Below are 27230 nucleotides of genomic sequence, written 5' to 3'. Positions count from 1 at the left end.
TTCTGGAGAAAACGCGGCGACAAATGCCACAGCACTAACGTGGCTTTGTACTGATTGAGCATGGGGTCCACAGCTAAGGCTGCCCTTGGCCCCATTGATACTTTGGTCTTGAGTTAACCCTACCTTGTAGGGATGGGGCTTGTGTTTGATTGAGCATGGGGTCCACAGCTAAGGCTGCCCTTGGCCCCACTGATACTTTGGTCTTGAGTTAACCCTACCTTGTAGGGATGGGGCTTGTGTTTGATTGAGCATGGGGTCCACAGCTAAGGCTGCCCTTGGCCCCACTGATACTTTGGTCTTGAGTTAACCCTACCTTGTAGGGATGGGGCTTGGTTTGAGCATGGGGTCCACAGCTAAGGCTGCCCTTGGCCCCACTGATACTTTGGTCTTGAGTTAACCCTACCTTGTAGGAAAGGGGCTTGTGTTTGAGCATGGGGTCCACAGCTAAGGCTGCCCTTGGCCCCACTGATACTTTGGTCTTGAGTTAACCCTACCTTGTAGGAAAGGGGCTTGTGTTTGAGCATGGGGTCCACAGCTAAGGCTGCCCTTGGCCCCACTGATACTTTGGTCTTGAATTAACCCTACCTTGTAGGGATGGGGCTTGTGTTTGATTGAGCATGGGGTCCACAGCTAAGGCTGCCCTTGGCCCCACTGATACTTTGGTCTTGAGTTAACCCTACCTTGTAGGGATGGGGCTTGTGTTTGATTGAGCATGGGGTCCACAGCTAAGGCTGCCCTTGGCCCCACTGATACTTTGGTCTTGAGTTAACCCTACCTTGTAGGGATGGGGCTTGGTTTGAGCATGGGGTCCACAGCTAAGGCTGCCCTTGGCCCCATTGATACTTTGGTCTTGAGTTAACCCTACCTTGTAGGGATGGGGCTTGTGTTTGATTGAGCATGGGGTCCACAGCTAAGGCTGCCCTTGGCCCCACTGATACTTTGGTCTTGAGTTAACCCTACCTTGTAGGGATGGGGCTTGTGTTTGAGCATGGGGTCCACAGCTAAGGCTGCCCTTGGCCCCACTGATACTTTGGTCTTGAGTTAACCCTACCTTGTAGGGATGGGGCTTGTGTTTGAGCATGGGGTCCACAGCTAAGGCTGCCCTTGGCCCCACTGATACTTTGGTCTTGAGTTAACCCTACCTTGTAGGGATGGGGCTTGTGTTTGATTGAGCATGGGGTCCACAGCTAAGGCTGCCCTTGGCCCCACTGATACTTTGGTCTTGAGTTATCCCGACCTTGTAGGGATGGGGCTTGTGTTTGAGCATGGGGTCCACAGCTAAGGCTGCCCTTGGCCCCATTGATACTTTGGTCTTGAGTTAACCCTACCTTGTAGGAAAGGGGCTTGTGTTTGATTGAGCATGGGGTCCACAGCTAAGGCTGCCCTTGGCCCCACTGATACTTTGGTCTTGAGCTAACCCTACCTTGTAGGAATGGGACTTGGTTTGAGCATGGGGTCCACAGCTAAGGCTGCCCTTGGCCCCATTGATACTTTGGTCTTGAGTTATCCCTACCTTGTAAGAATGGGGCTTGTGTTTGAGCATGGGGTCCACAGCTAAGGCTGCCCTTGGCCCCACTGATACTTTGGTCTTGAGTTAACCCTACCTTGTAGGGATGGGGCTTGTGTTTGATTGAGCATGGGGTCCACAGCTAAGGCTGCCCTTGGCCCCACTGATACTTTGGTCTTGAGTTAACCCTACCTTGTAGGAATGGGGCTTGTGTTTGCTTGTCGGCTTGATAATGTTTGGCCTTTTTATTCCCAATCCTCACTTTTTAAAACCATCATCAGTGTATAGAAGAATTCAAGAATTCACCTCTCTTCTCCCCGCCCCACCCCCGCCCCAGTGGGAGGCTGCCATATTGGTTTTGAATCAGGACCAGCACCAGCTAAAGGCTCACACTTCCTTCCAGGGCTCTTCTGGATCTTCCGTTTTGCCTACGTGGACAACTGGTATACCTTGTGTTTTCTCGTCATCTGTTTGGGCACATAGGCTACTTCCTGTCCCCGGGGGTACTGTGAAGAGTCTGGAGACGTGGCAACTTCCACGTCTCTCATTACCCAAACAGAAATGGAACGTGTCGGGGGCGCCTGGGTGGCTCAGTCGCTTAAGCATCTGACTCGATTTCAGCTCAGGTCATGATCTCACGGTGCATGTTATGGAGTCCCACATCCCTCTCCCTCTCTCTGCCCCTTCCCCACTCACGCTCCCCCTCTCTCTCCCTCAAAATAAATAAAGATAAAGAAAGAAATGGAAGGCATCACTGATGGCGTTCCAGGCAAAATGGAAAATGCCACCCGTGTCTCCTTCTCCCACCCCCGAGCCCTGCTGGATCAATGACCCCCACCCCATCTCCCAGTGCACCTTGCGGGGGGCGGGGGCAGAGGATGCACATTTTAGGTGAACGTACCAGCTCAGCGTCCAGCAGTGCGATTCCCCGATCTTGCCCGAGCTCATCCCTGGGGCTTCTCATCTTCCAGAAGCCCACGCCCTGCAAATTGCCTGGCACGTTGTCACCATCAGGGATTGGCCCTGTGGCGACTTCTGGTCCGCAGGGACTGCCCTGCCCTCTGCAGCTGTGGGGGCTTGATTTGGGGGCCCACGTTCTCTGCACAGCGGCAGCCCCCATGATCCCCCACTCGATCCTTGGGGCACCTCACGAGGCAACGTTCTCGCAGCGGAAAGGGGGCGCTCACGTTTGCCGCTGGTTAGGAACCCTCTTCTCCCGGGAGTGGGGAGGAAGCATCTTCTGACTTTGCAAAGATTGGTACCGTTGCTCTGTTTCTGGAAGCCGAGAGCGTCTGTCTACCAACGCGGTTATCATCGGTTCCCGTTATCGGAAGCAGTAGGGGCTTCCCCCTTGAAAAAAAATATATCCTCGTGAATATGTTAGCGGAAAATTAGAACGGTGTGTCAGGAATGCCTAGCCAGATGGCGCTGTGTTGTAGAACAGCACTTCCGAACTGTCTGTGGCAAAACTCCCTTTTCCCAAAGCTGTCACGGATTGATAGCGATGTAGATAGGACAGACGCCAATTACTAGGAAAATAAGAGTTACAACCAGGCAAAATGGGAACTTCCAAGGTTGCCTTTTTAGAAATCATTGGATTCAGCACACGTAAAATGACTCTCCATGATTTAGTTTTCTAAATGCTCTTGTCGGTGTCGCGGTGTGCCTTACGGCAGACCCGGTAACAAACGGTTCCCAGGGTGGCACCCGTGTGTAGACCTCCCCTGGAAGGGCTTTGATCCGGAAGCGTGCCCCCCCCACCCCTACTCCCATTTGCTAGTGCTCGTGGCTGGCAGGAGCCATGCTTCCCTGTGTTCTGGCGTCTCGCAACCACACGCGTCCGAGCAAGCACGTTCCCAGGAACTGGTTCCGGAGACCCACAGCGATGTCGCCATCCGAGGACCATCGTGCCGCACGATGACCCAGCAAAGTGACGTCAGCTCCAAAGGGCTGCGTGCTCTGAGCGCCCCTCTGGAGCTTAGGATATCCTCTAAGCTCATGGGGTTGTTGGTAGTTCCTTGAGTTTGTAGGTCCGGGGCTCTGGCTTTCCTGCTGGCTGTTGGCCAGAGGCTGCTGTCAGTCCCCGGAAGCTGCCGGAAGCATCTTGCCCCATGGCCCCTCTCAACATGGCGGCTGAGTTCTTCAAGACCAGTGGAAGACTCTCTCCCCTGCTTCCCTAAGGAAATGCCTTATTTTGTTGATTTATAAGCAAGTCACAGGTGCCGTCTACACGCAAGGACGGGGGATCGTCAAGGGCATGAGGCATGGAGGGTCTTCCTAGGCTATGATCCCTGAATCCCACCTTCGTCTTTAAAACCCAGCGTCCCTCCGCAGGTGGGATGGAGTCGAACTTATTTAAAAAGCGTCTCAGCTCCTAGCGTAGGTTGGAAGATGATCCCCCATCTGTTTCCTTTTGCAGTGGAGTTTCTATACTGTGATCTGGCTTCCCTGACGTCCATCAGGCAATTCGTCCAGAAGTTCAAGAAGAAGAAAATCCCTCTCCATGTCCTGGTCAATAACGGTGAGTCCTGGTGAAATGCAGATGTTAACTCTGACACAGACGTGCACACTGGCCATCCCGCGAGAGAAGTCCTCTGGGAAGGAAGGACTTGCGTGGAAATTCATGAATATACGTGGTGTTGTCATGACGCTTTGCCTCGTTGACGCATTTGGCTGTTGTCATTGGCATAATCAATTTGCAATGATGGTAAGCCTGATGATACGGTGTGTGGGGTCGATATTTTGGTTGGCCCACATGGGCTAAGTAAGGTGTGTTATGAACGTGTAAGAGGGGGGCGTGTTCCCACGTTCCCTTATTAAATATTGACCGTGTCCCCAGGGGGCGTCATCAGTATGTAGGCTCCATGCACAGCTGTCTCTTGACTTCTTCCCTGAAGCCAACATTCATCACACAGACACACAGGGTCTGTGTGTCCCCTTACCCTGCCTTCCACCCGCCCACCTGTCCGTCTTCAACACAAACTAGCCTTGACCTGGACCCCTCCTTTCAGCCCGGCTCTTAAGAGCATCGTGGCCACGTCTGGGTTTCTCAGCATGGTGCCTGAGCCATTCCTGTCTTCCCACGCTACACTCGACAGATGTCCTACAGATTCATCCAAACCCTCCACGGTGAGGAGGCAGCGCCATTCACGTGTCCAAACTGAATCCACATAGAGCACCAAAACGATCGGAAAAACACGCATACCGGAAGAACGTCCCAGCTCGCTTTCAGACTTGGAGGCCAACTGGTCGACTGTAGAGGAGATAAATGGTAGTATTAATACGGCGAAAACAATGACCGTAAGTCATTGAGCTACAACCACTGTACCTTCTTTCCAAAATATATAAAACATTTGCTAAACTATTCATCTGTTGTGGGGGTGGGGGAGCCTGGGTGGCTCAATTGGTCAAGCTGCCAACTCTTTTTTTTTTAAATATAATTTATTGTCAGATTGGCTTCCATACAATACCCAGTGCTCATCCCAACAGGTGCCCTCCTCAGTGCCCATCACCCACTTTCCCCTCTCCCCCAGCCCGCATCAACCCTCAGTTCCTTCTCAGTATTTAAGAGTCTCTCATGGTTTGCCTCCTTCCCTCTTTGTAACTTATTTTTTCCTTCCCCTCCCCCACGGTCTGCTGTTTTCTCAAGATCCACCTATGAGTGAAAACATACGATATCCGTCTTTCTCTGACTGACTTATTTCACGTAGCATAATCTCTTCCAGTTCCATCCACGTTGCTGCAAATGGCAGGGTTGAATTTATAAACCACATCTTCTTTATCCATTCGTCGCTTGTTGAACATTTAGGCTCTTTCCACAATTGGGCTATTGTGGAAACTCCTGCTACAACTCTTGACTTCGGCTCAGGTCATGAGCTCACGGTTATGAGTTAGGGCCCCTCGCGGGGCTGTGCGTTGACATCAGGGAACCTGCTTGGGGTTCTTTCGGTCCCTCTCTCCCTGCCCCTCCCCTGGACGTGTTCTCCTTCTCAGAGCAATTTTGTTAATTAGAAAAAATTTTTAAAAAACACTAGTCGTCTGTCGGATGGCAGGGAGAATGTTACTCTGGGAGTCTTGTGGTTCAAGAGCCCACCTGGATCATCGAGGTTAATTTATCCACCGACAGAGACGTAAGTGAGTCTGTTCTCCAAAGTCATTGGGCATGGAAGGGACCGTGGTAGGGAATCACATGGCTGACGATGTGGGCGTCTTACGGGTTGCAACCCGGCGCCCAGGATGCACCTGCTGTCTGTGTGTTCTTTTTGTCTTACCGCGTTTCACCATCTTCTGTGGTGTGAACGGCATTCGTGGGCAGGACAGGCTACAGAGAGACATTGTGACGCCCGATGCACCTGTTTGATTGGAAACACTCCCTGAAGGGGAAGACGGAGAGCCTGCGACTCAGAAGATCTGACTCCAACCGTCTCTTTTTTTTTTTTTTTTTAATTTTTTTTTTTTTCAACGTTTTTTATTTATTTTTGGGACAGAGAGAGAGAGACAGAGCATGAACGGGGGAGGGGCAGAGAGAGAGGGAGACACAGAATCGGAAACAGGCTCCAGGCTCCGAGCTGTCAGCCCAGAGCCTGACGCGGGGCTCGAACTCACGGACCGCGAGATCGTGACCTGGCTGAAGTCGGACGCTTAACCGACTGCGCCACCCAGGCGCCCCCCAACCGTCTCTTTAATGCATTCGGTTGTGTGGCCATATGGCCGTGATGTGTGGGTGCCACACGGTGATAGCTAACGCCACATCCGCCTCCTTCCCCCAGGAACAAACCCGCTGTGGGTGTTGTTAGTGCTGCTGGTTCCCTCTGGAAGGCTCAGAACGGTATTGATCTTTCTTCTCCACGGACCTTTCCCCGTACCGTTCAAGGTTTCCCACACCGGGTGCACCTGACGTTTATTGGCAGGAATCAGTCCTTTCCCTGTAAACAGGAAATACGGGCTTTCTGTTTGCCCCGTCCGTCTTCTGTCTGTAGGGAATCCCGTCCACACGTTGGCTTCACGTCAGCCCAAACTTGTCCTCCGCACACGCCTTCCTCCGTGCCCGGGACCCCCCATCGCTGCAGCACGCCCCAGCCACACAGAGGTGCCACGCGCCCAGTGTGCAATCCCTGACCCCAGGTGCCACTGGCCCCAAGGGACAATCCCTCGGTTTTCCTTCCATGCCTTGATTTCTCTTGAACTGATTTGCCTTTTCGAGCTTCTGGAGGCTGGTGGCATTCCTGGGCTCGTGACGCGTCCTCTCGTTCTCAAAGCCATTGGGGTGGAGGGTGTAACCCCCGGCCTCCCTCTGTCTCTCCGTGATGTTTGCTCTGTGCGTACATCACCTTCTCCGACTCTGAGCCTCCCGCCTCCCTCCTGGGAAGACCCTTGTGGAGACCTTGCACCACTGGGGCCATCCAGGACCACCCCCAGCTCAGGGTTCTGAACCACCCCCATCTGCAAAGTCCCTTTATCCACGTATGGGCACAGATTCACAGGCTCAGAGAAGTCAGGACATGAATGTCTATAGGGACGTCAGTCTGTCCGCCACATGGGGATCGGGTCGGGGACGTGTCTGGGGACGTCGGTCTGGCCACCATGTGGGGATCGGGTTGTGGATGTCTCTGGGGACGTGGGTCCGTCCGCCACATGGGGATCCCATCGTGGACGTGTCTGGGCGGGGTCCTCCCTCAGCTCCCGGCAGCCACCTCCCAGCAGCTTGGTGTTCCATCGGCAGGAAGGGCCCAGTGGTGTGCAAGTCCTGACCTCGTGCAATCCGTTCTCTAGCAGAGGAGTCAGTTGGTGGACGAGTCATTATTGTGCCAGACGCGTCACCGTAGGAGACCCCCCTCCTCGATGACAGCACAGTCGTGTGCACGACAGGAAAGCCTGCATCCACCTGTGACCTGTGCAGAACGTCTCCGGCTCCGGGAGCGGCATCCCGGGGACCCAGGACTGGGGCTCGGCTCAGACTGGCCTTGACTTGCAGGACGGGAGGGCGTTTCCCATGGGCCTCGTGCCGTGGTCTGTGGGCACGCGCATTCAGCCGAGCCGTGTCTCATGTGAATTGTGAGGCGGGATTATTTACGAGGGTTTGGGGGGGCCTGGGATCAACGGTCGCACACACATTTTCCAACTCGGGGCTTCTCCCAGCAGGACCCTGGCCATGGCTTCCTTAGGGTCCTAGAGGGTCTGCAGAATTTCCCAAAACCTTTTGCCCAGGACCCTCCTCTGGGACAGTGCGTCTTGCCCCCAAGCTGACTGCTTCCAACGATGTGGGATCAGAGGACCCACGTCCTATTATGCGACCACCTCCCTCCTGGAACCAGCCCCAGCTCTGCTCCATGAAGGGACCTCCCAGGGGCCGAGGGAAGCTACACTTTCTGCCTTTCTTTTCTTTAAAAAAAAATTTTTTTAAATAGGCTTTATGCCCAGCACGGAGCCCAATGCAGGTCTTGAACTCGCAACCTTGAGATCAAGACCTGAGCTGAGATCAAGAATCAGACACTTAACTGACTGAGCCAGCCAGGCACCCCTCTGTTGTTTTGTTTTGTTTTGTTTTGTTTTGTTAACTTTATCTTAAATTCTTCAACATCGGCGCTATCGAGATGTTGCAAATGTTAAGTACTTCAGGCGGGAAATTGTGTTTGCATTTGCTGCCGGGATGAAAATAGAGCCAGACTGCCTCTTTCTGGAGGCTCGGGACCCATGCTGACGATTTATCTCACACAAGAAGGATCTGTAGTACATCTGTGGAGGCAGCTCAGCATTCATAGTTTATTCCCGTCAAAACTTTATTTATCCTTTCTCCCATCTCCGCACCTGTTCCTGGGTAGGTTTGAAATGGCTGCATGGGGTGATGTTTTATCCTCGTAGGACTCCTTCCCATATCTCTGACGGATGCATTTCCCAACGTCAACAATTCCTAAAAAGAGGGGCGTCTGGGGGGCTCGGTCGGCTGAACATCCGACTTCGACTCGGGTGGCGATATCGCGGTTTGTGGGTTCGAGCCCCGCGTCGGGCTCTGTGCGGACAGCTCAGAGTCTGGAACCTGCTTCGGATTCTGTCTCCCTCTCTCTCTGCCCCTCCCCCACTCAATGTCAAAAACAGACATTAAAAAACATTTCTCCCTGGGCACGTAGGAGCCATTCCGTAAGTCTTAGCATCTGAGATGGGCCAAGCTGTGCTGTGGGGAGGTCTCCAGCATATTTTCCATTACAATATGGATGAAGGAGGAGATTCTCGTTAGGAATGTGCAGGGGACCCCACAGGGCTTTGGGCACAGCCTCTGGGGTGCAGGCACCCCCTGCCCCCACCGCGCTTCTGCGAGCCCCAGGATGGATTGGAAAGCATGCTTTCCCCAACGAGGCTGTTTACCCCAGGGATTCGCTCCGATAACCGGGTACGATTTCCGGACTAACCTTGAACTTCTTTGCCCAGAGCATCATTATGGTCCAATCCTCAGAGTCTGGGTCGGTGAGTTTGCTGGGATCTGTCGGCAGAACAGAGATCCAAGTTGGCATATCCTCCCCCCGGCTCCACAGTTACCCCACATTTCCTTGGGGACGTTATCACCCCATTGCCCACCATGGAAACTCAATGAGTAGGATACGTTCAGCCTTTGGGAGACGAGGCTGTATTTGTCCTTCAGCACGTGTGCCCGAATAGCAGACCGCGTGCGCCCCCGCAAAGGCTGAGACTGATGAGTCCAGCACTGCGGCCCCGGGGTGGGGGGAACCCAAAGTCCGTGCACCTGCCCAGAGTCCCCCCACGGTCATCTCTGCTACCAACGTCCAGGGTCTCCAAGGCCATCACGAGGAGGGCAATAACCTCCATGAGCCATTTGTCTTATAACAGGTTGTCCTTAACTAAGCAGGTCGTAGCCCTAGGACCTCACCCACGTCAACACCCCCAAATTCAGAACAATCCCTGTTGAGACCCACATGCCCTGCCGATGCCCCTATCCCTCTATGCGGGGTACTTTCCAATGAATTCGGATACTTGGAAGGCCGTGTTTGGTGTTCTCAGATGTGGGGCTCTCTGATGCGGGATTGATAATGCACGATGCAGATGCAGGGATTTTCCAGGAAATGACCATTTATGCACACACTAATGTTCCAGGAACTGATTGTGGACGTGCGCCAATGTTCCAGGAATTGATAACTTTGCCATGCAGTGATGTCCCAGGAATTGATCATTTTGGGATGAACTGATGTCCCAGGAATGGATAACTTTGCCATGCAGTGATGTCCCAGGAATTGATAATTTTGGCATGCAGTGATGTCCCAGGAATTGATCATTTTGGGATGAGCTGATGTCCCGGGAATGGATAATTTTGGGATGAAGTGATGTCCCAGGAATTGAAAACGTTGGCATGCAGTGATGTCCCAGGAATTGATAATTTTGGGATGCAGTGATGTCCCAGGAATTGATAATTTGGGGATGAACTGATGTCCCAGGAATTGATAATTTGGGCATGCAGTGATGTCCCAGGAATTGACAATTTGGGGATGAACTGATGTCCCAGGAATTGATAATTTTGGGATGAACTGATGTCCCAGGAATTGATAATTTGTGCATGCAGTGATGTCCCAGGAATTGACAATTTGAGGATGAACTGATGTCCCAGGAATTGATAATTTTGGGATGAACTGATGTCCCAGGAATTGATAATTTGGGGATGAACTGATGTCCCAGGAATTGATAATTTGGGCATGCAGTGATGTCCCAGGAATTGACAATTTGGGGATGAACTGATGTCCCAGGAATTGATAATTTTGGGATGAACTGATGTCCCAGGAATTGATAATTTGGGGATGAACTGATGTCCCAGGAATTGATAACTTTGCCATGTACTGATGTCCCAGGAATTGATAGTTTTAGCATGCAGTGATGTCCCAGGAATTGATCATTTTGGGATGAACTGATGTCCCAGGAATGGATAACTTTGCCATGCAGTGATGTCCCAGGAATTGATAATTTGGGCATGCAGTGATGTTCCAGGAATTGATAATTTTGGGATGAACTGATGTCCCAGGAATTGAAAATTTTGGGATGCAGTCATGTCCCAGGAATTGATAATTTTGGGATGAACTGATATCCCAGGAATTGATAATTTGGGCATGCAGTGATATCCCAGGAATTGATAACTTCAGTATGCACTAATATCCCAGGAATTGATAACTTTGGCATGCAGTGATGTCCCAGGAATTGACAATTTTGGGTTGAACTGATGTCCCAGGAATTGATAATTTTGGCATGCAGTGATGTCCTAGGAATTGATCATTTTGGGATGAACTGATGTCCCAGGAATTGATAATTTGGGGATGAACTGATGTCCCAGGAATTGATAACTTTGCCATGTACTGATGTCCCAGGAATTGATAGTTTTAGCATGCAGTGATGTCCCAGGAATTGATCATTTTGGGATGAACTGATGTCCCAGGAATGGATAACTTTGCCATGCAGTGATGTTCCAGGAATTGATAATTTTGGGATGAACTGATGTCCCAGGAATTGAAAATTTTGGGATGCAGTCATGTCCCAGGAATTGATAATTTTGGGATGAACTGATATCCCAGGAATTGATAATTTGGGCATGCAGTGATATCCCAGGAATTGATAACTTCAGCATGCACTAATATCCCAGGAATTGATAACTTTGGCATGCAGTGATGTCCCAGGAAATGATAATTTTGCCATGCACTAATATCCCAGGAATTGAAAACTGCTGTGTTACCAGCCCCCCCCATCCTAGAGGCTCCAAAGTCAACATGCGCAGCCTTGCTTCACGGCCGCCTTGACTTCCCTCCCACCAGCCTCGTGGAAGCCGGGGGTGCGTGGCGAGCGAGGCTCCCCTGACCAGGAGTTCATGACCCTCCCGGCCCGGACGGAGCTCTGGTCATCTGACTTCATCACCCTCAATGGAACAATGAAGACAACGGCACTGCCGGGGAGGCGTTAATGTTTTCCCAAAATGCCAGGCTTTGCATCCGCTTGTAGGAGCAGATGCTCAGTGTGCTTTGCGAACGTTTTCTTTGCTGAGTTTTAGCGCCTGTCGGGATACGCCCTTTGTTGCACGTGTAAGACCCGTGTGTATCCGTGTGTGTGTGTCTGTACGTGTCCGGGCATGGTGACGTGTGCACGTGTGTGCAAATGCACGCCCATATGCAACTGTGTCTCCAACACCTGGAGAAACAAACGCAGAATTGCATGCCCGTAAAACACGCCCGCACACACACGCATCCAGGTGCCTAGCAAGCTGGCCCTCCAGGACCTGGAGCCACGTGGCCCGGGCGTGGTTCCTGCACACCTGGAAGCCGTGTCATCCGTGGACAAGATTCAGGGACTGGGACTCAGCCGAGCGTTGCCCTGACGGGCGTGCGGGTGTTCGGACCTGGGGGAGAACGCAGGTAGCAAGCAGGGAACTTGCTTTTAGGAATGTGTTTTTTTTTTCTTTTATTTTTTTAACGTTTTATCTTATTTTTTGAGAGAGAGAGACAGAGTGTGAGCAGGGGAGGGGAAGAGCGAGAGGGAGACGCAGAAGCAGAAGCAGGCTCCAGGCTCCGAGCTGTCAGCGCAGAGCCTGATGCAGGGGTTGAACTCATGCACCGTGAGATCGTGACCTGAGCCGAAGTCGGTCGGGCGGTTCACCGACTGAGCCCCCCGGGCGCCCCAGGAATGTGTTTTGCACAGGGCACCCTGAGGAATGAGTGGATTTGTGGGTGCCCTGGGCATGGTGGGGGGTGGGGTGGGTGCTGTCGCTGAAGGGGCTCGGGGAGCAGGCTCTGGGCTCTGCCCGCTTCCAGCCTGGCCAGGAAGCTCCTTGGAAAAGGGAGTCTTTGTTTGCCCCGAGGGCCCTTGTCTCCAGAAGGATGAACCTCCCGGGCCGGTCGGGGGCACCTGTTGCCGACTCGGCACATTCTCAGCATCTTGCACACGCCTGTCTCTTAGGATCCTTGCCGCGCACGGGGCCGTGTGCCCCTCCTGGCATCGTTCCCGCTGGTGTCCGCGTCCCTGCGGCCCGCGTGTGCCACAGCGCCCCCCGTCGCCCCGTCGTAACGCGCCCCGGAACCCCCTTTCTTGCAGCCGCGGTGATGATGGTCCCGCAGAGGAAGACCAGAGACGGATTTGAGGAGCACTTCGGGCTCAACTACCTGGGCCACTTCGTCCTCACCAACCTGCTGCTGGACTCCCTGAAGGCGGCCGGGCGTCCGGGCCGCACCGCCAGGGTGGTGACCGTCTCGTCCGCCACGCATTACGTGGGCGAGCTGCGCCTGCGCGACCTGCACGGCAGGTGCGTGCCCGCGGGGGGGGGGGGGGGGGGCCGAGCGGGGGGCTCGAGACTGGCCGTCGCGCGGGGCGCGTGCTCAGCGTCGCGGGAGCCGGTGCACCCCAGCCCCGCGGGCGGCCAGCGCGTCCCAGCGACACTTACGGGGTCACAAGCACTGGGTCCCCGGCCTCCACCTGATGTAAACACCCCTGGGAGGTAGTGATAACCGCCAGGATGGATTTTCTGGCAATCCGTGTTCTTGCAAAGGCATAAGTCAGGATATGGTGAAGCATTCCAAAACCCACACGGGCAGAGTCTGTTAAAAATTGCTGGTAATCAATGGAACTGACTCATGAAGAAAGACATAGCTTTATTTAAAAAAATAGATTTCGTTTTGGGAGGAGGGGATAAAACTCTCATTGTTTAAGTTAAAACATATATATATATAATATTTTTATATCTGTATATGTTATATATAAATATATATTACATAAGATGGATTATTATATATATATTATGAGACAGAGGTACATCGATTTGGGGTTTTTTTTGTTGCTTTTTAAATTTTTTTTATTTAAAAAATTTTTTAATGTTTATTTATTTTTGAGAGAGAGAGAGACAGAGGGTGAGCGGGGGAGGGGCAGAGAGAGAGGGAGACAGAGAATCCGAAGCAGGCTCCAGGCTCCGAGCTGTCCGCACAGAGCCCGACGTGGGGCTCCAGCCCACAAACGGTGAAACCATGACCTGAGCGGAAATCGACACTCAGCCGTCCAACCAGCTGAGCCACCCAGGAGCCCCTGGATGGATTTCGTTAACGAATTGGCTCACAGATCAGAGAGACTGACAAATCCCGCCTCTACGGGGTTGACCAGCAGGCTGGTGAAGCAACTAAGAGTCAGGATTGCCATCTGGAGCCTAAAAACTGGTAGTTGAGGGAGTATTTCAAAGCTGCAGTCTCCAGGCCAAATCCCTTCCTCTTTGAAGGGAACGCCATGTTTCCTCTTAAAGCCTTCAACTGATTAGACGAGGCCCACCCGCCTCTTGGAGGGTGACCCACTTTCCTCCAAATCTACCGATTTCAGTGTTATTCCCAGCTAAGAAAACACCTTCCCAGCAACGTCTAGACTGCCATGCACCCCGGCTTGTGTCGCTGTCCAGCCTCCTGTAGCCGTGGACACCTGAGGACCGACGAGGTCCTCTGTGGGTCTTGTCTGCGCTACCCCAGCTTGGGTTCGACACCAAGGGTGACCGCTGTTCACCACAATGTGGCGGACAAGGAAGGGCCTGGGACCACGCTCTCTCCCCTCCGTGGGCCCAAAGCAGACGTGTATCCCCATCCCGGTTCCCGTCCTCAGAACGGACGAGGATCTCCTCGTCGCAAAGTTTGCCGATCTCCCGGACGAAGGAACGGCTGCCCGTGTACCACTAACACACATGCTCGTCTGGGCAGAGCTGGTGCGTGAGTGTCCGTGGATCGCACAACGTTGTCCAGGGGCGTCCGTAACAAAGCACCGCAGCCGGCGTGGCTTAGAACCACAGGACCTGAGTCTCTGCCAGCTCCGGAGGCTGGACGTCCAGGCGGCGAGGGGCACGCTCCTTCCCGAGGCTCTTGGGGGCAGAGTCGGTTCCAGACGCCCGTGGCAATGTTTGCCGCTTACAGATGCGCCCACCCAGGTCTGCCTCCGTCCTCCCACAATTATTTATCACCTCTGGCAGCCCAAACCCCCTTTTCTTTGTCTACTCACTCCTCCACCGTTTCCCAACCTTGGTTACATGGTATATAAACCCAAGCCTAATGGTCTTTTATGAAGTTCCCCCTACAGATGTAAAGTTAAGAATAACATTGATGTGACTTTCCCCTGTTGATCTAGCAGTTCTCAATTTAATTTGCAGACCTTATGGACAGCACTCAAAAGTCTAGGAGGAACGTTTTTCTGCCCTCCGCCCACACAACGTACCACATTACCACCTGTAACTTTTGTTTCAGATTAGCCTTTGAATTATTCTTTAAGTAATTACCCAAATACGTTCGTATTTACAGAAAACAAACATGTATTTTCACGGTTTGCATTCTGGTTTTTGATACCACGTATTACGAAAGGAAGCAGTTAACCGTTCCGTGTAGAACCCAGCCACGCACACGTTTCCTGAATTCGTTTATGCTGATGCAGCGAGAACAGTTCTTGGACGCTGTCTCCCTGCTCCCTTTCATCTGTTAACTTTCAGCCTCTTCCTTGTTCGCCGCACCGGCTGCCTTTCCAAGTCCTTGGGGTTCTATTTACAAACCTCAGTGGGGAATCACGTCCTCCTGTTTATTTGCTTTGATTCTTTTCCATTTCCGCCTCGGACGAGTCTTTCTCCCTAAGTCCGCCGGGGGACGTCTCATGAAATTACTTGTCCTCTTAGACTTTCTTCCTCTGTCCTCTGGAAAAATGTATTGACTCCCCCCCGTCCCGGCCCTGCAAAGTATTTTTAAAGATTTTTAGTGCTTTCTTCTCTCTTCTGCCGTATAAAACCATAATCACATAACACATCCATTTTTCCTTGGGAAACGTGCATACTTAAGTATCACAGCCTTGAAAGGCCCCGACCTTCACCCCGACCCGGGCAATCTTGGGAATTCCGTGCAATGCTTGCACGCACACGGCCCGTCGTCAGTGGCCAGAAGCCAAGAGGAAAGTCGGCATCGATCTGCCTGCAGTAAATAACCGCCTGTTTCCTGCGGCCTTGTCCTCCCCCCTGCGGGAAGCAGAGAAGAGAAATCGGCCCCAAAAAGAGAAAACTCCCAGTATGTTGACGATAATTGAGGGTTTGGGGCTTGTGTTGGATCAGGGAGGGAATCTGTGCTCTGAACGGCCCTGTATTTTTTTCTCTTACTCCCTCCCTCCCTAACAGCCCCGGTTTCCATTCTTTTGGCAAACGGTCTGTGGCAACTTTGTGCGGTGTTACCCTCGCTGACCTGCCCCCCGCACTCATCCGTTAAGACACAGGAGCCGGGGTTCATTCTCCAGCAGAAATGGGATGGACCCCCGGACCGGAAAACGTGCCCCCTCGGAAACCTGCACACAGATGTGTCTGGCACCTTGATTCCTCGTTCCCGAAACTGGGAAGCCGCCAAGGTGTCCTTCAGCAGTGAAACAAGCCAATATGACTCCAGCGGTAGAACATTCTGGAAAAGGCAAAACTATGCAGACAATAGAAAGATCGGTGGTGGCCTGGGGTTGGGGAGGAGGCAGGGCTGGAGAGGAGGGGCACATGGGGCTTTTTGGGCCGAGAATCTATTGTGTTTGGGACCATAATGGTGCTTAGAGGTCACTGTACCTTTGCCCAAACCCGTAGGATGTGCACCACCGAGAATAAAGCCCCACGTAAATTAAACTCTGGGCTCTGGGTGGTCCGTCCACGTTCATCACTTGTACCAAAGCACCGTCCGGGGGGATGCCGGTCATGGGGGAGGCTGTGCATGAGCAGGGACAGGCAGGGGGTGTGTGGGAAGCTGTCACCGCCCCTTGGTCGCTGTGAACCCACAACTGCTCAAAAAACAATGGGGCGCCTGGGTGGCTCAGTCGGTTGGGCATCCAACGTCAGCTTGGGTCAGGATCTCACGGTCCGTGAGTTCAGGCCCCACGTCGGGCTCTGTGCTGACAGCTCAGAGCCTGGAGCCTGCTTCACATTCTGTGCCTCCCTCTGTCTCTGACCCTCCCTTGCTCATGCTCTGTTTCTGTCTCAAAAATAAACAAAAACATTAAAAAAAAAAACACACAAAAGAAAACCAAACAAAAAAAAAAAAACAAAAAGGAACAAAGAAAACACCGGCTTTAAAACGTTGTAATCATGTTCCAAGCACATTATGAGACGACAGACGTCACAACTTTGACAAAACTCAAACGTGGGTTTCTGTAAATGGACTATGAAACGTAACTACGTACTTCACGGCTGAAAAATGATTTGAAAGATAAAAACAGGCCGGTCCCATACATCCCAGGCTTCCAGAGCTGGGCTCTGGGCTCTGTTTTCATCTCGTGTTAGAGGCGTGGCTCAGTCCGCTGAGCGTCGGACTCTCGATTTCGGCTCAGGTCCTGAGCTCACGGTTCCTGAGTCGGAGCCCCTGCATCAGGCTCTGCGCTGACAGTGTGGAGCCTGCTCGGGAGTCTCCCCCGGTCTTTCTCCCTGCACCTCCCTGCTGCTCGTGCTCTCTCTCAAAATAAATAAACGTTTTTTTTTTTTTAATGAAATAAAAAACAAAGGCAGACGGAGAATTGACGCATCCTTACAAACGCTGAAATGTATGGCTTTCTGCTCGGTTCTCGAGCGTGACGCCAGGTACCTGCATGACCCCTGAGTGCTGAGGTCACGTGGAGGTCCTACAAACGGGAAAAACCCCATGTGCAGGGGAGTGGGAACCCAGTTAGGATACCCCAGGGGCAGAGGGCAGGTGGGAGGCCCTTGGGTGCAGGCAGGTAAGGGACTCCCAACAGGTGAGGGACACAGGCAGGTGAGGGATGGGACAGGTGAGGGACCCAGGCAGGTGCAGGATGGGACAGGTGAGGGACCAGACAGGTGAGGGACACGAACAGATGAGGGATGGGACACGTGAGGGACCCAGACAGGTGAGGGACCCAGACAGGTGAGGGACGGGGCAGGTGAGGGACCCGGACAGGTGTGGGACCCAGATAGGTGAGGGACCCAGATAGTGAGGGACGGGGCAAGTGAAGGACTCGAACAGGTGAGGGACCCAGACAGGTGAGGGACAGGGCAGGTGCGGGATGGGACAGGTGAGGGACGCAGACAGATGAGGGACGGGGCAGGTGAGGGACGTGGACAGGTGAGGGATCCAGATAGGTGAGGGACCCGGATAGGTGAGGGACGGGGCAAGTGGACCCGGACAGGTGAGGGACACAGACAGGTGAGGGACGGGGCAGGTGAGGGACCAGACAGGTGCGGGATGGGACAGGTGAGGGACGTGGACAGATGAGGGATGGGGCAGGTGAGGGACCGGGACAGGTGAGGGACCCAGATAGGTGAGGGACCCAGATAGTGAGGGACGGGGCAAGTGAAGGACCTGAACAGGTGAGGGACCCAGACAGGTGAGGGAGCGGACAGGTGCAGGATGGGGCAGGTGAGGGACTCGGACAGGTGAGGGACCTGGACAGGTGAGGGATGGAGCAGGTGAGGGATGGGGCAGGTGAGGGATGGGGCAGGTGAGGAAGGCGGACAGGTGAGGGATGCGGACAGATGAGGGACCCAGACTGGTGAGGGACCCGGACAGGTGAGGGAGCGGACAGGTGCGGGATGGGGCAGGTGAGGGATGGGGCAGGTGAGGGATGGGGCAGGTGAGGAAGGCGGACAGGTGAGGGATGCGGACAGATGAGGGACCCAGACTGGTGAGGGACCCGGACAGGTGAGGGAGCGGACAGGTGCGGGATGGGGCAGGTGAGGGACTCGGACAGGTGAGGGACCTGGACAGGTGAGGGATGGGGCAGGTGAGGAAGGCGGACAGGTGAGAGACCAGACAGGTGCGGGATGGGACAGGTGAGAGACCGGACAGGTGAGGGACGCGGACAGGTGAGGGATCTGGACAGGTGAGGGACCCAGATAGGTGAGGGACGGGGCAGGTGAGGGACCGGACAGGTGCGGGATGGGACAGGTGATGGACGCGGACAGGTGAGGGACCCAGATACGTGAGGGACCCAGATGGGTGAGGGACGGGGCAAGTGAGGGACCAAACAGGTACAGGATGAGACAGGTGAGGGTCGTGGACAAGTGAGGGACCCAGAAAGGTGAGTGACCCAGACAAGTGAGGGATGGGGCAGGTGAGGGACGCGGACAGGTGAGGGACCTGGACAGGTGAGGGATGGGGCAGGTGAGGGATGGGGCAGGTGAGGGACCCAGACAGGTGAGGAATGGGACAGGTGAGGAACCCGGACAGGTGAGGGATGCGGACAGATGAGGGACCCAGACAGGTGAGTGACCCGCACAGGTGAGGAACGGGGTAGGTGAGGGACTGGACAGGTGCAGGATGGGACAGGTGAGGGACGTGGACGGGTGAGGGACCCGGAAAGGTGAGTGACCCAGACAGGTGAGGGATGGGGCAGGTGAGGAAGGCGGACAGGTGAGGGATGTGGACAGATGAGGGACCCAGACAGGTGAGGGACCTGCACAGGTGAGGGATGGGGCAGGTGAGGAAGGCGGACAGGTGAGGGATGCGGACAGATGAGGGACCCAGACAGGTGAGGGACCCGCACAGGTGAGGAATGGGGCAGGTGAGGGACGCAGACAGGTGAGGGACCTGGACAGGTGAGGGATGGGGCAGGTGAGGGACCCAGACAGGTGAGGGATGGGACAGGTGAGGAACACGGACAGGTGAGAGACGGGGCAGGTGAGGGACGCGGATAGGCGACAGGTGCATCACCGTCTGACGCGTGTCCCGCTTTGCCCCTGCAGCCGCTGCTATTCCCCCCACGGCGCCTACGCCCAAAGCAAGCTGGCGCTCGTCCTGTTCACCTACCACCTGCAGAGACTGCTGGCCGCCCAGGGGAGCCCCGTGACCGCCAACGTGGCCGACCCGGGGGTGGTCGACACGGACCTGTACAGACACGTCTTCTGGGGCACGCGTCTCATCCAGAAGATGCTCGGCTGGTGGGCGTTCAAGGTAAGCCTGCGACGCTCTCCTGGCGGTTCCCGGCCCTGCCGTCCGTGGCCCCGGGGGCGGCCACCTCGGGGCCACTTTCGCGCGGCCGGGTGCCCCCGTCGGGTCGACAACAGTCAGCGGTGGGAGCCGCCCGCGTGTGCAGTCAAACCGCCGCTGGTGTTTGTCTCCAGGGCGGACGGCAGGTTTGCGCACGCGTTTCTGAATCAAAGTCTGGTTGATTTCAGAACGTCGTTTCTTTGTCTGGCCGCTGCTTCCGGCGTCCCTGGCGACCCTTGCGCCCCGGAAGGGCGTCGGAAGGGCGCGGTCTGGGCCCCAGCTTCCCGGAGTGGCTGCGTGTGTGTTTCGGGGCCCTCCTTCCCCCCTGCTTCCGGGATGTGGGGGTGCTCGCCACACCGGAGTCTCTGGGGAGCTTTGCCACTCTGCGTCCCTCTGCGTCCTTACCAGGAGCGCGCAGGCTGCCTCCGCTTTGCCACCGCGAAGTCGCACAGGTTGCGCCTGAGCCCGAATGCCACCCGTGGGACCCACCAGCGCCTCTGTTTGGATGTTCGTCCCTCCCAGTCCCTGTTGCCCCCAGTGGGGTGACGGCCAGCTGTATCCAAGTTTCCCGGTTTCTTTGCTAACGTCGTGTTTAGAGATCCCCACCCCCCCCACCCCCCCACCCCCCCACCCCCACCACCCCCGTTGCCTTTTGTCTTGTTGGAACCAGTTCCTCCATCAGTCTGGAAGGCCTTGGAAGGGAGTCATGCGTACTGATCACGGTCCCCGCCCCCACCCCGTGGGTCCCAACGGTCCCCGCCCCCACCCCGTGGGTCCCAACGCCCACCCTTCTCCTCTGATCCTGGAGGGGAAGGCTCTGGTTTCCTACACCCCTGCCCACACCCCTGTGTCTGATCTGAATTCAGTCTCCTGCTCTGTCCCTTCCCTGCCTGTGTATTTCTTTCCACATCAGCTTTTAGGTTACCTGTGATTTGAAGAAAACACAGCAGAGGTTGAGGACATATCTGTTTACTTACCCAGTGGTCCCGTCTTTCTAGGTTTGGGCTGTTGGCAGATTTTTACAATACATTAGAGTCGAGGAGAACTGGGATGCAATAAGGTCGCATAAAATACGATAAGACAAGAGTAGACTAAGATAGGACAGGATAGGATACGATGGCCGTCAGAACAAGCTAATCGGGAGGGATGTGTGACTTGATTTGCGGGGGGGGGGGGGGGGGGGGGGGGGGGGGGAGGCGTTGAGATTTCACACTGTGACCTTTGTTGTCCCGAGAGTAAGTTGTCTTTCCTTTCCCGGATGTCTTTCCCGATGCTGGTGACTTTGTGATTTATAATAAAAATCTCTGGTCTCCCGCCTGGGTCTGGCCAGGAGCTCCTAAAACCCTTGGAATTTCCGGGTGGGAGAGCCAGAGGGGTGTCTTTTGTTATGCGAATGAGGGGACCTTTGGGAAGCCCGAGTCTTTGGGGGCTGGTTACCAGGGGAACCAACCGCCTGATGGGAGGCTTGGCACTTTCTGCCCCGCCCCCCTGACCTCCCGGGAGGAGGAGGGGGAGGGGAGGGTGGCTGCAGTTAGAGTCAGATTGGACCTACGCCTCTTATGATCACCCGGTGAGCTAGGCAGTGAGATGTTCCCCCGCGCCCCTGCGAGCCCCTCTGGCGGGTTGAGGGAACCGAGGAGGCTTTGGAGGAACCTGCAGTCGACGCACAGGTCACTCCACTGCACGGGTGACAACCTGAATTTTCAACTGGCAGCTGAAGGTGGGGGGTCGGGGACAGTCCTACCCTGTGGCATCTGAGGCCACATCCAGGTGCCTCAGAGTGGACGTGTCAGAGCCGAGGGGTTGGTGTCTGAGAATCGCTTGCTGCTCCCGGGGGAACCCCGGAACCCCGCATCTTGGACGTGCCGAGACCAGGATCCTAACGCCTTGCACGGGTGTTTCATTAATTCTCAGTAAATACCCGTACTTGTCTTGTGATGTCTTGAGGTTTCGGGGGTGAACAGATGTCACTAGAAATACTGCCAACGGGCGGCACCTGGGGGGCTCAGTCGGTTGAGCCTCCGACTGGGCTCAGGTCATGATCTCACAGTCTGTGAGTTCAACCCCTGCATCAGGCTCTGCGCTGACAGGTCTGAGCCTGGAGCCTGCTTCGGATTCTGTGTCTCCCTCTCTCTCTGCCCCTCCCCTGCTCATTCTCTCTCTCTCTCTCTCTCTCTCTCTCTCTCTCTCTCTCTGTCAAAAATAAATAAACATTAAAAAAAAAGTGCCCAGGGTTTCCCCAAAATGCACCTGCAAAATCTAACCCCCATCCCATACAGGGCATCGACTTTGTCTTGTTATCAGCCTCTCACACACGTGTGTCTCTGAAATTTAACTTTGCTTTCTTTGATCCCTAGGGAAGTAGAATAATATGTGATTTTTTTTTTCTCAGTACATCAGTTTCCTGGGGGAACGAAAACAAATGACCACAGACAGGATGGCAAGAACCACAGAAATTTATCCTGTCCCAGCTCTGGAGGCCAGAAGTCTGATACCCAGTGGGGACAAGACCACTAAGATCCACACAGGACCAGTGAGATCCAGGCAGGGCAGGGCCACTGAGATCCAGGCAGGGCAGGGCCACTGAGATCCAGGAGGGGTAGGACCTCTGAGACCCAGGAGGGGCAGGGCCACTGAGATCCAGGCCGGGCAGGACCACTGAGATCCAGGAGGGGCAGGACCACGGAGATCCAGGCGGGGCAGGGCCACTGAGATCCAGGTGGGGCAGGGTCACTGAGATCCAGGAGGGGCAGGGCCACTGAGATCCAGGCAGGGCAGGACCACTGAGATCCAGGAGGGGCAGGGCCACTGAGACCCAGGAGGGGCAGGGCCGCTGAGATCCAGGCAGGGGAGGGCCACTGAGATCCAGGAGGGGCAGGACCACTGAGACCCAGGAGGGTCAGGACCACTGAGATCCAGGCAGGGCAGGGCCGCTGAGATCCAGGCAGGGCAGGGCCCCTGAGATCCAGGAGGGGCAGGGCCCCTGAGATCCAAGCAGGGCAGGGCCACTGAGATCCAGGAGGGGCAGGGCCCCTGAGATCCAGGCAGGGCAGGACCACTGAGACCCAGGAGGGTCAGGACCACTGAGATCCAGGCAGGGCAGGGCCGCTGAGACCCAGGAGGGGCAGGACCACTGAGATCCAGGCAGGGCAGGGCCACTGAGACCCAGGAGGGGCAGGGCCGCTGAGACCCAGGAGGGGCAGGGCCGCTGAGATCCAGGCAGGGCAGGGCCACTGAGATCCAGGCAGGGCAGGACCCCTGAGATCCAGGCAGGGGAGGACCACTGAGATCCAGGCAGGGCAGGGCCACTGGGACCCAGGCAGGGCAGGGCCCCTGAGATCCAGGCAGGGCAGGACCAGTGAGATCCAGGCAGGACAGGACCACTGAGACCCAGGCAGGGAAGGGCCGCTGAGATCCAGGCAGGGCAGGGCTGCTGAGTTCCAGGCAGGTCAGGGCCCCTGAGATCCAGGCAGGGCAAGGCCACTGAGATCCAGGAGGGGCAGGGCCACTGAGACCCAAGAGGGGCAGGGCCGCTGAGACCCAGGAGGGTCAGGACCACTGAGATCCATGCAGGGCAGGATCCCTGAGATCCAGGGGGGGCAGGGCCGCTGAGATCCAGGCAGGACAGGGCCACTGAGATCCAGGAGGGGCAGGGCCGCTGAGACTCAGGTAGGGAAGGACTGCTGAGATCCAAGCAAGTAGGACCACTGAGATCCAGGAGGGACAGGACCACTGAGATCCAGGCAGGGCCGCTGAGACCCAAGAGGGGCAGGACCGCTGAGATCCAGGAGGGGCAGGACCCCTGAGATCCAGGCAGGGGAGGACTACTGAGATCCAGGAGGGGCAGGACCCCTGAGATCCAGGCAGGGCAGGACCACTGAGACCCAGGAGGGGCAGGGCCGCTGAGATCCAGGAGGGTCAGGGCCGCTGAGATCCAGGCAGGGCAGGGCCACTGAGATCCATGCAGGGCAGGACCGCTAAGATCCAGGCAGGGGAGGACCACTGAGATCCAGGAGGGGCAGGACCCCTCAGATCCAGGCAGGGCAGTACTGCTGAGATTCAGACAGGGCAGGGCCGCTGGGATCCAGGAGGGGCAGGGCTGCTGAGACCCAGGCAGGGCAGTGCCACCGCGATCCAGGCGGGCAGGGCTGTGCTCCCTTCTGAGGCTCCAGGGGATGGTCCTTCCTGCCTCTTCCAGCTTCTGGGGCTCCAGGCGTCCCTGGGCTCGTGGCCACATCCCTCCCGTCTCTGTCTCTGTCTTTGCGGGTCTTGTCCTCTGTGTCTGTGTCTCTCCTCTTGCCTCTCCTATGAGGACACCTGTCATCCGATTCAGGGCCACCCTGATGTAGGATGGGCTCATCTCAGACCCTTCCCTTCGTCACATTGGCAACGACTCTGTTTTCAAGTAACGTGCCCTTCACCCTACTGGGAGCTAGGACCTCCAAATGTGTTTTGGGGGCCAGGACCCAATTTAACCCACAGTTAATAAGTCCATATTAAGTGTTTGAAATCTTAGATCCATCCTCTTGGTCAGGAACATCTGGGTCGTTTCTCGTTCTTTGCGGTTTCCAACAACGTTCCCGTAAGGCATCAACCGTGCGTGTCCAGTGCTGTTTCTGTCCCAGTCTCTCAAGGGAACACCGTGGGCTCTGGCCTGAGAAGGTTCTAGAAGGTTCTCCCATCTGCATGTTCCAGAGAATTCCATGGGCTTTCAAGGACAGTTTTACACAAACTGGTTCAAGGGCTGAGAATGCCTCCAGCCTTTGTACCTTTGTTGATTCTGTGGCTGACGTCTTGTTTTTAATGGATTTTCAGTCTTCCGTTTGTGAAGCCAGATGAGGACTTAAGGCGTGAATATAATCCCATCCCCGCCCCTTCTTTGTAGTATGTGAACCTCTCTTGAAAATGCTCTTACCTACTCTTTGCGCAATTAGCTAATAGATGATATTGCCGGGTCATATCTTATTTGCTATTTTCAGTGGCCACGTGGTTTTGCCAGTAAAGTTTTATCCACACACACACACTTGTTCATTTACATGTTTTTTCTGTTTCCACAGCAGAGCTGAGTAGTTATAGCAGAGACCCGATGGCCCATGAAGCCAGCAATATTTAATATCTGGCACTTTCCAGAAAACGGGGAATCTAGTTGACTGGGATCTAGGGAGATGATTGTGTCTTTGCTTTTGTTTCCCTCAAGTCCCTTATTGGGATCACGTGCATCCTAGAGTGGAGGGCCCCCGGTTTCTAGAATGATTCTGCCCGTCGTCGACCATTGATGTCCCCCACACCAGAGGATCCCATTCCCCAGGCAGTTCGCTGGGGACTTCTGTACTGATATTTACCCCAGAACCACAAATCCTCCTCTGTGCTCTGTCTGTCAAGTTGCGATACTAACATCCTGATGAAAATATTGGCCTTTGCAAGCTCTGTGGGTTTGCAGATTTTCACACGGATGGTTCCAACTCGGCTTTCAACGTTCTCTTTAACGCGGATCGCTTTCTTGAGGATTCCTCCCTCGCCCTGAGTCAGCGTTGACAGCTCGGTCCCTTCGAGGATTGTGGGTTTCGACAAGTGTCGGAATTAAAGAGGACGGCCAGGGGAGCTCTTCTCGAGGCCTGCCCGCCACGCGTGCCCCTGGTCTCATCCGAGCGCCTCTCGTGAACCAGCTGCACCCCACAGCTCCCTTCAGGGCTTCATTACCGCCCTTCCTTTTCCATCTGCCTTCCTACCGACTCATCATCGGGTGTCTACTTCCTCCAGCAAAGGGACTTGGAAATATTGTCTCACGCCAACAGAGCAGCCTCATTCGGCCTGCCCCAGACCCGGCTGGCAGCGCCCCGGGGACGCATGGCGCAGTTCCTTGAGAAGAAGCAGGAGGCTGGCACGATTCTGTTGGTCTCTACTTTCCCAGGCTCCGTATGAGTGTAGATGAAGCTTTTCAGCGGTCGTGAAACCCAGGGATGCCAGTGCCGATGCAGAAAACGCATCTGTCAGGTGTGGGGACCGTGGTGTTAGGACAGCAACCCCATGCACCTACCTCACTGCCTCAGGATCAGTGGGGACCATGAGGAAGCACGGTCCTCGGTGCCGGGTGCCTCTGGACCCCTGTGTGGGGCTTGTTTCAAACAATCCCAGGCCTGATTGTGGGTCTCCCCACAATAGGTGGGTCTCTTATTCAAATGAAACAAATTGACAGTGTAGGATGTGGCCACGTCACCGGAACATGTACGACTAGTGACGGCTGGTTCTCTTTAATATGCATTTGGATCAGCCGGTCATTGGGTCACTTGATTGCTTTTTGATGGATGTGTCAGGAGGATGGCAGGTTGCATTAATCAACTCAAGGGCACACGTCCAGCCATCCTTCCCCCTCATTCAACAAGATTCAAACACACTGTGATCACAACCTTCAGTTGACCTTCTGTCGTGCTGTAGGGACCTACCGCCATTCCTCTTCCCTCGTGGAATCAAACCTGTGGTAGGATATCTCAGACGATCCAGGAGAGCCCAGCGCCATCACAGGGGTCCTCGTAAGGGAGACGAGGGTGGGTCAGACTTGGAGAAAGAAGTGACAAGGAGACAGACTCTCCCCCGGAACATCCAGGAGGAAGGCAGCCCCTGCCAACCCTCGGATTTCGGCCCACTGAGATACGTTTTACACTGTAACCTTGTAGAATTTTGAGAGAATAGATCTGTGCTGTACTAAGCCACCAAGTTTGCGATAATTTACTGGAAGTTTCACCTTCCTTGGGTCTCAGCTCTGAAGACCGTTCCCTTGTGTCTTTCCCAAGTGTGTTGGCTTCAGCTCCTTCCTCTGTAGAGCAGGTGGACAAGACCCGCCTCTCAGGTATATCCTGATTACATCAGACCAGATGGGATCCCCCAGGAGGTGTGGAGCTGGGAGTCAGTGCAGGATGTCCATTCAGACAGACTGAGGACATCTCGGGCAACCTTCCAGGCACGGAGCGATCAAGAGTGCTCACGGGGGCATTGGGGTGGGCACTGCCCCCAGTTGCACCACAGTGACGGGAACTCAACTAGCTATCCCTTGGTTTGACTCCAAGCATTTTCATGAGTGCCAAAAGGAGAAATCTGGTGGCAGTGGTCTACCCTAGTGTTGGGGGTAGGAGGCGAAAGCTTGACTGGGCTTGGAGCCTTTGAAGGTGGGTTGAAGACTGGGCCAGGGTCCAAGGAGGATGAACAATGCTGGAGCTATGTGTGATGCAGAAAGTGGGTCAAGATGGCGGGTGGTCAAACGGACACCACGCCTGTCCTCCACTGTGTCTGCCATCTGAACTCAAGACCGAGAAAGGAACTGAGCTTCCCTTTGTCTCAGTTCTCCCAAGAGCAGCTCTTCCCACTCCCATCCCAAAGCTTGTCCGGGAGACAAGCTTACTGTGTGCTACAAGCCAATGGGCACCTTAGGATGTTAGCTCTGGATGCCAGTTGGGGAACGTCAGTGATGAGGTGAGATCAGAGCCATGCACTTAGAGGCCATGGCATTGGTGCAGGGGGCACTGGATGTGCTCGAGAGGGAGAGAGGAAGGTCAAGACATCTTGACTGGTTGACTCTGGCATATGAAAGAGGAAAGACTCAATGGTAATTCCAAGGTTGCTGACTTAGGAAAGTGAGAGTAATGGTGATTCCAGTCCAAGACATGGGGCGATGAGAAATGCCCAGGTGGGGATCTGGGAATGCTTGACTTTGAGGGGGTTAAGTAGGGTCTTTAGTTCCCCATGTACCAACTGGGCTGCCATGAATGTGCGTCTGTGGCTCA

The 27230-nt window shown here is 54.8% G+C and overlaps 1 protein-coding gene across 1 annotated transcript in view; it reads left to right on the top strand.

Annotated features, from left to right (window-relative positions):
• DHRSX (dehydrogenase/reductase X-linked) overlaps window positions 1-27230 on the top strand; it is a 139876-nt gene that overhangs the window by 101528 nt on the left and 11118 nt on the right. Inside the window, exons 4-6 of the mRNA XM_042926651.1 lie at window positions 3927-4028; window positions 12581-12788; window positions 19209-19416. Coding sequence (XP_042782585.1) covers window positions 3927-4028; window positions 12581-12788; window positions 19209-19416 — 518 coding nt within the window. The remainder of the gene's footprint in view (window positions 1-3926; window positions 4029-12580; window positions 12789-19208; window positions 19417-27230) is intronic.

Source organism: Panthera leo, chromosome Y (assembly GCF_018350215.1).
Source record: "Panthera leo isolate Ple1 chromosome Y, P.leo_Ple1_pat1.1, whole genome shotgun sequence".
NCBI classification, from domain to species: Eukaryota; Metazoa; Chordata; class Mammalia; order Carnivora; family Felidae; genus Panthera; species Panthera leo.
This window is presented reverse-complemented; position numbering and strand designations above follow the sequence as displayed.